The sequence below is a fragment of the Fundulus heteroclitus genome, chromosome 11 (assembly GCF_011125445.2).
Source record: "Fundulus heteroclitus isolate FHET01 chromosome 11, MU-UCD_Fhet_4.1, whole genome shotgun sequence".
Taxonomy (NCBI): domain Eukaryota; kingdom Metazoa; phylum Chordata; class Actinopteri; order Cyprinodontiformes; family Fundulidae; genus Fundulus; species Fundulus heteroclitus.
This window is the reverse complement of record NC_046371.1, coordinates 35,264,970-35,277,435: the sequence shown is the minus strand read 5'-3', so window position 1 is coordinate 35,277,435 and position 12,466 is coordinate 35,264,970. Positions and strand designations below refer to the sequence as shown.

General features: G+C 40.1%; 1 protein-coding gene across 1 annotated transcript in view; it reads right to left on the bottom strand.

The window, feature by feature from the left end:
- Positions 1–12,466, bottom strand: part of uvrag (UV radiation resistance associated gene) — a 141,164-nt gene that overhangs the window by 80,319 nt on the left and 48,379 nt on the right. The window contains exons 9-11 of the mRNA XM_036143453.1: positions 6,765–6,849; positions 2,430–2,517; positions 1,233–1,293 (exon numbers count right to left, since the gene is read on the bottom strand). Coding sequence (XP_035999346.1) covers positions 1,233–1,293; positions 2,430–2,517; positions 6,765–6,849 — 234 coding nt within the window. The remainder of the gene's footprint in view (positions 1–1,232; positions 1,294–2,429; positions 2,518–6,764; positions 6,850–12,466) is intronic.

Below are 12,466 nucleotides of genomic sequence, written 5' to 3'. Positions count from 1 at the left end.
GGGCGGCTGTCTCTGTGCTGCTCTGGTGTGCTGACAGAAATTTTAACAGGTGGAAGGTGACAGTGGGAAACGGAGAACCACTTTTGAATTATGGACTCTGGGGCCTCACAGGGCTAACGGACCGGGACGGAGGGTAGCTGGAGAATGTTGCAGGGACACTGGCTGGTGTGTTCCCAGAGCTGCACGAGTGCTGCACACTGAAGCTGTCCATGCAGTACACATTCATACAGGCTGCCCTCCATTCATCTGAGCGATTAGGAAGTCATTGCCCTTTCTTTGCTGTAACAGTAAATCCTGTGTTTTACTAAACATATGGTGTGACCCCTTCCTCTAACCTTTTCCCACCAAGATGATAACCAGGGGTCTGCGGCTCTGCACCACCTGCTGACAAAGCTGCTTCATAGAAAGTTGCCTTAGACTAAGCCCAACATTAAACTGTGGGTTATTTTAAGCAGGTTTCCTTTGGGTGGTGGAACGGATAAAATGACTGAGAGGCTGCATAAGAATCTGCTTTTGCATCAACGTTCAGCGAAACATCAAACCAATTAATGGTACTGAAAAATTCAAGAAAGTAAACAAGGCTTGCTGCATACTTACCAAGTCATCTGGAGAGTAAACCTCTCAAAGTAAATTCTTTTCAGTCTACCTTTTTTTTTTGTCTGGTTATTTATGCATTTATTTTGGATGACTCAGGACGGAGCCACCTTCTTCTTGCTTTTCCTAACCACACGGCTCAAAATACGGGCAAATACGGATAGTTTCTTTCCGTTTGTTTTATTTTTGCAAAGAGGAGGAAAATAGTAGGCAGAACAAAATGCACAAGGGGAGTTAAGGAAGCAAATGAAACACATGTTGTCTTTAGAAAAGAACAGCACTGAATTAAGGCCCTTCATTGAAACCAGGTGAGGGCCACTTCACTTCCACAGGCACGTCTGAATAAAACTGAAAAACCTTCAAGCCGTGCTCTCCTGTGTCTGCATCATTTGATTTAATATAGTGATAAATACGATCATCTGACTTCTTTTCTGTCCAAAAAGGGACATACATGCAGGGTTCACGGATATTTGTCAGTTTAGAGAGGTGTTAAAAATCGACAAACCGTAAAACGTTCCAGGTCCTTCAGTAAGCATCTATCTACATTCACAGGCTTTAAAGGGAAGATACATAAAATGTTCAGCATGCTTGTCCTTTCCGGTAATTTAAAACACACACGCAGACACATAATAAATTACCTTGAAAGTCGTCCGAGTTTGGCAGCTTCACTCCACAGATGACATAATCCGACTGATTGACCTGCAGATTTAAATAAGAGGTTTCATATTAAGGACAACAAGCAGCCAGCAGAAGCAGACCCACACAAGATGAGGGCTCATTTGGGAGGAAACACCGTACAGCTGGCAGATGGATTTGCTTTAAATCATCCGGTTATTGTCTTGTGGTATCAGCAGTCCTACATTTAGTTTGTTAGCCAAATATCTTACAAAACTGAGTGATTATAATGAGTCTGTGAGGAATCTGCAGAAATGCGAGGACTCTGGATGATCTTTGAAAGTGGTGAAATGTGAACTGTGAAACGGATATTAAAAGGAATTAGACATCATTTTGGAATAAAGACAGGGGGAAAAAATGCACATCGTATACTGTCTCCAAAATTCTAGCTTCATCGACTTCAGTTGTTTTTTTAAAAATGCGATCAATTATTGTCTTTAGGGAAATCAGCAGGTGACCAACTCTCAAGATGATCAGCTCTCACTGGGGACCGGACAGTCGGAAACTCCAAAATCTAAACTTTTTCTGCAATATTTACAGTTAAGATGTGCGTTTTGTTTGAAATTATACAAGTCGAAGCACAGGGAAAGTATATTTTATGCAACATGGTGAGAAATGTCTGTGGTTTAATATCTGTAGGAGAGAGCAACGCTCTCAGCAGGTAACAGGAAGGCTGAGCATACGCTTTATGCTTTTGAGTTCTCAACCTGTCATGAAACGCTCTAGATTTGGAAACATTTGCAGCTCTTTGGAAATATCAGAGTTAAGATAAGGACCTATATTCTCTAGAATATAGAAACAGTGACTAATTTAACACTAATAGATGTGCTTATAGCTAAAATAATATAGTGATGTCATTTTAAAACTCAGCTTTGTCATGATTTTTGTCTTTGTATAAAACCCCATTTAAATAATGACTACTCTCACACACATGGCGTGATGTTCACTCTTCAATAATTTACTGCCGCACAGGACAGGAAGTCTGGAAAAATATTCTGAATGCCGCTATCTTAGAGACAATTGTAAACTGGTTAAAATTTTATTAGAAAGTACAAGCTTTACAAAAACTAATCAGAAATGTCAATATTCCGATCGGTGCATGTGTAATTGTGCTAAAAACGATATGTGTTATGGGGAAGAGGAGTATCAGGCACTCTTACCACATCGATGGGGTAGATGTAGGAGAGCTCAGAGAGAAGCTGACGGCAGCGGAAGGTGAGCTGGGCGTTGGTCTTGAGGAACTGCTCTCTGAGGAGATCAAACCAGACAAAGGATGAGCAGAGGGAGCAACGTACTGGAGGGAGGAGACAAAGCGTGGGGGATACTGGGAGCACCGAGGAGAAAGCTGGGAGACCACAGCTCTCACATGGACTGACGGAGGAAAAGGAACGGGTTCAAATCAGTTTGGTGGGTTTTGACAGGTTTGAAATGACCACTTTGTAATGAACCCTTTAAGCCCTGGTAACCAGATCATCTGTCTAACTTACACCATTATCACTGACTACCCTGGTGTGTCAAAAGCCTTCAAATCAATTCATTCTTGAAACCCGGTGGCAAAATTTCACACAAAAAAGACGATGACAAGTGCAACCTCCAGATGTCAAACACTGATGTGCATTTTCTCCCTCCCATTCCATCCTCCCCATTGCGAGTGGTGGTAAGATAAACACAGTTGTTCTTAAATCTTTGAACTCTACCACGGCAGATTCAGCTCTATTTTCTCTTTTCTTATAGCCCCTTCCTGATCTATAAAGATTTGCACAAACATTTGAACAGCATGTTCTCTTGTCGTTGCCACGCTGAAGAGTGCGAAAGGAAACGGGCTTCATGTTTTACCCCAGGAAGAAACAAGACGAGGATTGCTAATTAAAGTTGCTTTGCTGTGTAAACAGCTAATTGGGATCAACACAAACCTGCCTTATCTGAATTACTTGTTCTCTTGTCTTTTCTGCCTTGAAGAGACTAAAAATAGGCCCGTTTGTCAGGTCGTTAACAACCCGATAGCAAAAGCTTCTGGTTACTACTTAAAAAGGTGCTTGGCGTTAGTCTGCAAATCTGCAGAATGTTACTTCTGGTACATTTATTGTAGTATAAATGTTCTTAGTGATTTTCTAAAATATTTATTTCTAAAAAGGTAGGATTTTTTCCCCTCCCCCAAAAATAAACAACATCCCAACATAAAAATTTATTTAAAAGGTTATATTTTGGACGTTTTTCCTCTGGGTTTACAGTGTTCCAGTAAATGCTGAAAGTATTTTTAAAGCTTTTTGCAAATCTTTACCTGAAGGGGGAAATATAGAGCAACTACAAGAAAATTCATGGCTTTTAAAAGCAATGTTAGGATTGATTTAAGAAAAAAAATAATCATACAAATATTAGCAGTTTGTCTGACCAGGGTCTGAAAGTGCGTGTTTACATTGTGATCTTTTTTTTATCCCCCTGTGTCCCGTACGATTCACCAATGCTGGTGGAGCGGTGTGGGTAATAGCCCGTCATTTTGTGAAGATGAAAAGAGATTTGGGGGAGAAATCGTAATTGAATGTGATCCATCCTCCCATAAATGCTCCCAACCTTTCACTTGAATTTCCTTTCTGGCTTCGCCTGTGGTTTGCAACCTTTTATTATTTCTATTCTCCCAGCAAGAAACACTTTGGTGCAAGTGGGAGAGCAGATAGACGGGGGGTGAAGATCGTTTGATCTGGAGTGTCCAGCAGGCTTTGGCTCGTATAACCGGGCTGCCCACCATACCACCTCATTTAAAAGTATTTTCCTAAAGCATGCAAACTCTCCCAACTGTCCCTTTGAATACTTGAAGAGAAGGTTGAAGAGTAGATCCTTTCATCCAGCTTTTCTTCTCTCCCTCTTAATACGGCTGAGTTAACTTACAGTTAAACATGTACACTTCAGATATGCATGGAAGTCAACCAAATGTTGATAATGGTACTTTTCTCTGTACCCAACCTACAGCCTGGGTAAAACCTGAACTATGTTTAGTAGTTGTTTCTGCCTCCCAAAGGTCTTTGTTGCACCCGCTGTGTCGAGTTTCTTTTTACTGTGTGTTAACGCTGAAACTTTACAGTTTCCCTCCATTCTTCTATAACCCTATGTTATTTCATCTATGCAAATATTATTGGTATTCGCCATTTCAGGAGAGTGAGGCTCTGACCTGTGCATTTATACCTTTTGTGCTTTTAAAGTATTTTAGTTTTTCAAAACATTTTTTTAATAGAAAGACCTGGAAGAAGCTCATTGAGAAGCATGTAAAAAGATGTCCACCCACTATAAGAACAGTTTGATTTTGACAAAGACTCCTGGAAAGGTGTCGAAACGTTTTGAGAAAGAACTGAGCAAAAGTCTGGTTGCCTTTGATTTAAGCCTGTTTGCTGTTGCGATGACCTGGATAACGGAGAACTTGCGAAGGCAGTTTGACTAACGTAATGCAAATAAAGATTTCCCCACTGATTATTCAGAGGAGTAAAAACGATTTTTGACATTTACAAAAAGCAAAATAAATACATTTCTAAACGGATTCTTCTTTTTACTTTGTTTTATTGTCTTTTGAGAGATGCACGACTCATTTCCTGTCAGAAACAAAGTAACTCGTCCCATGAAAATTTATTTTTGACCTAAATGTGCAAGGGTTATGAATAATTTTTGGCTTACCTGCAATAACTCTCTACAATAAGGTAATCAAACATTGCCACGTATCCCTAAATTGGAGAATAGAGTCTTAATATGGGTACTTTAGAGGTCTGAATACTCCAAGCATGAGTCTGTGTGCACAGTCTTGGAAAAACATGCTTCCGCAGTAAATAAAACCTAATTTTATGTACTTTGACAGCCTATGATTTAAACGGGTTGCACTTGGACAACTTTACAAATCTCTGCTGAGCTCAACTATTGTGATTACAAGTTGATTCAGAGTGACAGAAACATTTTCAGGATGCCTGGTTTAGGACTGTCAAACATAACCTGATGTGCTGGGACTGAACAACCACAGAGTTTACCTTCATTCTGCCATTCACAATATGCCTGTTATAGCATTAAGCTCATTATCATTGCACGAGAGACCTATAATGAGTCTGTGGGAAGCTGATCAGTTCTGAACGGCTGGTTTTATTGTTAAATACCACAATGACAATATCAGTTACAATAAATCCACATTTTCCCTTGATCTAGATCAGTTCCAACATTTTGTGCGACCTCAAATGTATTTTGACACTTTCACCTGTGTAAGGCCTGGACATCTACTGCAGTGAAGTTCAATCCAATGTATTCTTGGCATGTTAAATGTGATCTTCTGACACTTGGAAGGTAAAAGCATTCCAAACAAACCTTTGATCAATATTTTGACTGCATACTACAACAGCTGTGCAATTATTCGCACTTTCCACTGATTTTGTATATGGATTAAGGCAATTCACCCCCCCCCCCCCCAAGTATAGATATTTTCCTGTTAATGTGGCATTTTGTTTAACAAGTATGCTCTTATTGCGTAATGGCTACCAACTCTTTAAAAGGCATAAATCAAACATAGTGTGGATGCGTTTTCTCTCAGCGTAGGTAAAGAGGAGAGAAGGAGACAGACGACCAGCATCCAGCAGCCAAAAAAACGTGGAGTCAGTTCAGTTGTGTGAGAAGCAGGCATGGATCAAAAACACATGATGTACCAGATTAGCTACTCAGTGTTGTCAGGACAACTAGAAAACAACAAATCTGTTTAACCACCTGACATTTAAAGGAGGTGATTTATAAGCAACTTTAGCAGACTGGAATTTCTTAAATAGATTTCCCCAGGTATTTATTTATTTATTTATTTTTATATATATATATATATATATATATATATATATATATATATATATATATATATATATATATATATATATATATATATATATATATATATATATATATATATATATATATATATCAAATAGAAAGAAACCGGGGCATCCTGACTGCCCTGGAATAGAAAAAGCTGAGTCTGATTCAGAGTCAAACAACGAGAAGAATATTTGTTACATGCATTTTGTTAAAGGATTCTTCTTGATCTATAATGACAGCAACATATAATGGATGTTAGGCAGATGTCCAAGATCCTGCATGAATTTCCTGTCCTTTGAGTCTCTTAACCCCAACAGGCCTTTCTGAGGCTCTGACTGGCCCTCTGGAGCGGTCAGGTAATTTTCAGGTACAAAAAGCCGTGTCCAGTGTCCGCACCCACCACAAGCATCCCTCCATAAGCCAGGACAGAAGCACGTTAATGGGCTTTTTAGGAATGCAAAGAAAACAGAAACAAACACACAGCGCCACAAACACCGTCTTGTTTTAAAGGAGCAAAGTGGGGCGACTCAACAGGGTGTTTATTCTCTTGTCATAATTTAATGAAAACACAGAAACACTGCGAGTTTCGAGAGCATGGATCTGACATGTACGAATAAGAGCACAAGGTTTTTATCTCCAGAAAAGCCTAATTACATCTTCACACATACCTCTTGGCTGTACATTCCTTCTGCAACTTTGTTAAGGATTCTTTCTCCTCCTTCAGACTTTCGTGCTGAGCAGAAAACACTTCCTCTGAAAGACACGGAAAGAAAAATGTAAATGATCAGTTTTGTGTGCCTCGATCTGCTACATCTGAAAATCCAGGTGGGCCTGTGTTGTGTTGGCTTCCTTCCACTGTCAAACTTACGCAAGATCAAAGAGTCTTTCTTGATCGGGGCCCAAACCATTTCCCTTTGACACCACATAAAACCAGACAACATATGTATGGAGATTATAGGATTTGTCAGACTCTGTAAATACAGAGTGGGTAACATAAACACAAATTGAAAAGATACCGTTAGAGGCAGTGATGATCCAGCCGGAGGAAGTAGAGTAACTACAACACAGGCAAGCTGAAGCAGCAGGGCACAAAAACCACAGAAGTATAATAAGTATGGGGTTGTAACACAATATTTTTCAGATCCGTGTGCCAAAAATCATTTGTTTTATGTTCTGATTGTGCATATAAAACTCAGTAGTGCTTCCCCCTAGTATTTTTGACACGGCAATAACCTTTGAGCCTGTTAAGAACATGTCTTTAATAAGTCAGCGCCTCTACATGTTGAGCCGAGTCAGAAACAGCAGCATGCTTCTCATTCTTAATGCACACACAAATACATGATGCTGATGTTTTAATTGGGTAGCTTCAAAATTCCCCAAAGCCTCTCTTAGCTTAGATTAAAAATAAACAAAGTAATTTCTGTTGGAGGACAACAGGTAGTCAATGTACTATTGTTAGCCCTTATGACTCCAGGTACATTCACTATATCACCAGAGTATTCACTCGCCCTGCGAACTCATTGAGTTCAGGTGTTCCAGTCACATCCAGGCCCACAGATGTAGAAATTCCAGCACATAAGCATGCAGACGGCTTCTACTAACATTTGGGAAAGAACGGCTCTCTCAGCGTGGTGCCTTGAAACAAACCTCTGAGAACTTCACAGAACAGCCGCAAGTACATAAATTTAATTTATTTATTTTTCTGGTATAGTGGCTCGTTTTTCATACAGTAGACTGACAGGAACGGGGGTTTGAGAGAGAGGGGGGGGGGAGACATGTGGCAAAGGACCTCAGGCCGGAATGGAACCCGGGTCAGCCACGTCGAGCACTAAGGCCTCTGTATATGGGTGGTGCCCTGTGCCATTACAGAGGGCCAAGTAGACTTTATCTAGTGGATTGTATTTATATTTAGGAGCATCAGGTAAACAATTCTCAGTTTACATTACATTGAAAAAAGATTCATGCAAATACATATATCAACCTAAGCATAGGCAGGTAAATGCTGCACATGGGCAACAGTGTTCCTGCACAGCCAGACAGACCCGGTCAAAGCAATATGTCTACAATATGTCTTTCCAAATTAGACACTTTCAAAAGGTGCTGGCGAAGTGTCTGAAATGAGATTTTCCAGGCCCTAATTTAGTGTGCAGTCCAATCTGTTACATGGTCTGATAGCGGCTGGCTCACTATAAGTAAGTACGGAGCAATTAAGATTATCAGACCACATGTGACCAGATGTATCACAGGACCTGCTCGTTATCAAATCCTTCCACCTACATGCAGGCTTTCCCCACAGGCATCATAGGGGTATAAGGTGAGAGACTGATGGAGAAAACAGAGGTTCTAGGAAACATCTCAATCAGATTAGTTGCCAGGATAGATAGCATCAGACAGAGATCAGACAGGCCATCCCTCTGTTCTGAGTGATGACATGAAAACATATTTTAACACGAACGACAGAGGCCTGTATCCCTCAACCTCTTTCATGTAATGTGCGGCTCGACCCTATCTGCTGTGTCCATCAATCATCCCGTGCTTTCATGTCTCTAACCTGTTCCAGTTTGTACGGTGGTGTGGGACACACAGACAATCCATAGCAGAAGCCTATGCACACACGTGCTTTAGTCTGGCTGTTTGTTTCTCAGTACACCACCACATAAAACATAAAATATTGGCTCCAATAAAATGTGGAGCGGTCATAATGAATGTGATATCGAAAAAAACTATAAATTAGTCGTAATTTTCTGGAGTTTTGACATGAGCCAGTAAACAGTGAGTTCCTACTCGCCCCAGATGGGTGATTTAGAAGGGAATCCAGCTGCAAAACGCAGCCCCTGGTGCTTCTGGGGATTATTTAAGTCATCTGGCCCTTGTGGCTCATGGGCTTTAAATACTGGTGTGCTCTGGTACTGGGAGACGTTCAATAGTAGGAGGAATGCTGGACTGTATAGAGGTGTCAACAAAGTTAACACCAGCTATTGTGCAGAAGACTATAAGTACATTTCTATCAGGTTTAACTTCTCAGGTACAGCTGCCTCAGCTTCCCACTTCCCTGTCACCATATTCAACTTCATCAAACTGGGTTACAGCACCCTGCAAATAGATATTAGTGTGAAATAGTCCTACTCTTTAAAAGAGTTCCTCATTTTGTCACACTACCACTAGAAATCAACTGATACAGGTTTTTTCAGGCTGATATTTTGACATCAGTCTAGCCGATACCCGATCTGTGCTGCCGATTTTTTGGGGCCGATTCTTGGTGCAGATATTGCTTTTTCTTCCTCCATTTACATGGGAAAAATGATACAATGATAACAAATGTTACACGAGTCTCAAAACTTGTGTTTAAACCAACTAATATTAAAAATGAGCTTTAGCTACAGTTTGAAAGGTACACTGAAAAAAAAATAAACGACCCTTATGGTGGTGCTTTGCTCGCATTTAATGAACGTATCACAGCAAGAAAAGAGCTTCTTCAGTTCAGTGGTGAGAAGGAGGAGAAGAAAAAAGACAGATCACTGCTGCAGTGTATGGACATTAATTTATGTAAAGTTAGACCTGCATAAAAGTTAGATTACGTGTAGTGATTGGTAATTGTTTTCATGTGCATACATGATTCTCCATGGGAACATAGACACGCACAGCGGTGGCAACTCGTCAGCTGGATATCAGACGTGGGTCTTTAGATAATGGATCGGCGAATGGCTGCACATATCGGCCGATGCTGATACAGGAAAAAGGAACGGAAACATTTTTAAAATCGATTTATCGGTCGATCTCTATTTACTACTGCATGCTTCACCCTAGACCAGATTTGCACTTGGAACTCTGACTCTGAACTATTTTTTAAATAAAATGACAAATTCTTTAAGGCAGGAGCACGAACATTAGACAGAATCCCCAGTTTTTTCCATAATGGCCAAGCTCATGGTGGACCGGCGAAGCAAAGCACGGAACTGCCATGAGAACCCAGCCAGTCATTTTTTTAACCAAAGAGGAAACCAAAGACAAGCTACCATATGTAGAAAACAGACACATATGGACCAATACCTACTTTCTAAACATCACCACTCCCTGGGATCCAATGCAAACAATCAACCAGCCTTGACTGTCTCCCAGACAGATTTACAACCATTTGTAATTTGCGATCAAAACATCTTACGTGTTGGCATTGTTCTGAAGAACCGCACAAGTGACAAGGACACTGTGACAGATGGAGGATTGACTCACATGACCTACAACTTCGAAGCTCCATACTTGCAACCATTTTTAGAACTAAAATGTGTTTTGGATAAGAAGCAAAATGTTCTCAAGTAAAAAGAGAAGAAATCTGCTCGGCTTTTATCTTAGCACATAGGACTGCCATGTCCTGGACAACTCCGTATCTCCTCATTGTATAAAGGAGGAAAGAAATAATTGGAGCAACGTCCAGGAGCCCATATCTGCATGAGCTACAGAACTCATCATCTTAGGTGGAAGAATCTGTCAAGAGGAAAGCTATTAACGGCACACTGAAGAAATCGGGCCTTTAAGAGTGGAGTGGAAAGAAGAGCGTCATTGTTGAAAAAAAGCCATAACTCTTACTTGCAGTTTCCAAGAAGCTATGTAGTGAACCCACCATATGTGGAAGAAGATGGTCCGGTGAAATGAGACAAAAATTGATCGTTTCAGCCTGCATTCAGGATGCTATGTATTAATGAAACCCGCTAGCCCTCACCAAACCCCCACACAGGGCGAAACACTATTGAAAAAAACGGTGTTGTGAAAAGAGACTTAAAAACAGGAAGTGAAGAGGTCTGTCTAATTTTTAAGGCAATGTATTCCAAAGTCTGAGAGGCTGATCTCTAAATGTCCGCCTAATTTTTGGGGAAGTTAAAAGCAACTGGTCAGCTAATCTAAGGGCCTGGAAAGGGGGAAAAAAGCATGGAGTAAATCAGAGAGTTACACAGGAGCAAGAGCATTTAAGCATTCCTAAGCCAGGCTTAGAGTTTGATAATTGATTCTGTGAACCTTGAGACTAAAGGAGAGGTTCACCTAACAGCCAGAGCTACAATGTATAGAATAGCATATTCACCAGTGAAAATGCTCAAATTCCAGACTTAAATCGAATTGACGGTCTATGTGAATACTTTGGAACTGCTGTTTGGGGTGCTCCTAATCCTATTTAAGCTTGGGAAATTTTCCCAAGAGGAATGAGCACTAGTGTAGGTGTCTAGATGTGCAAAGCTGTAGGAGACATATCCCAAAAGACATGCAGCTGTAATGGGACAGACATCACAATGTATTGACCCGGGGGGGACTCAATACAAATGCAGATTTTGTTTGAAAAACAATCAATGTTTAATTTTCCTTTCATTAAAATAAATTAAGACTTGTGGTTGCGCTGTGACAAAAGGTGGAAAGAGATACAAATGAGGCATTTTATATTCATGGAGATTTAGTAGTGTGAGTGCAACAGCCTGGTTGGTCTCAGTTCTTGATCTCTTACCTCATCTGAGGACAATCTGTTCACTGTTACCGTTTGTCAGATGAGAAGCCGCACCACCACAAAAAACTCTTCAAGACATACTTGAGAGCTGGCTGCTTAGCCATAAAAGTTCATATCAAGCTAACAAAGACTGCATTGTATTAAGCAGTGGATGGAAGCAGCTGAAAATATTTATATGTAATCAAATGGTGGAAATTTCAGCTTCAGGTCAAACACTTTAGGGCACAATCCCCCCTTGTTTTACTTGGCACAGAAGCTGTGAAAAACAGCATCTGAACCAAATAAAACAAGGCACTGCATCTAGTAAAGGAAGAAAATTAAAAAAAAAAGTATAGAAAGTTGGAAAATTATTGCTATAACTTATTTTCAAAACACACAAGGTGTATCCGATCCTTCTAACTGGATTAATTAGGAGCCAAAGTTACTCACTGCTACTCTGTGTTTTAATGTAGCATCTGTAATGTAAAGAAAACCAAAGTTAGACAAACAAATGAAGAACTTCATTCTTTTTGGTTATTATTCAGACTAAAAATAGACACTTTAGTTCATGTCTCTAATGGAAAGCATTAGATGCGGAAAGGGGTTTAAATAATCCGTGGCCTTTTCAACCCAACTGCTGTATCAAACTTATGACAATCTTTCAATGCTAAAAACAAATCTTATATATTTCAGACATTAACTTAATGTGCTGATCTAACACAATAGAGCATTCTGTTAGATCAACCTAATTTAGCCAGGAAATGATTATCACGAAGGCACAGTGCCAACCACATGTAGTGGATCCCCTGGTAAAAAGCCTTACAACTAGGAATGCAAACAAAAAATTGATTTACAATTGTCGATAGTTTCTCGGATTAAAGTTTGTTCCATCTAACTAACTGC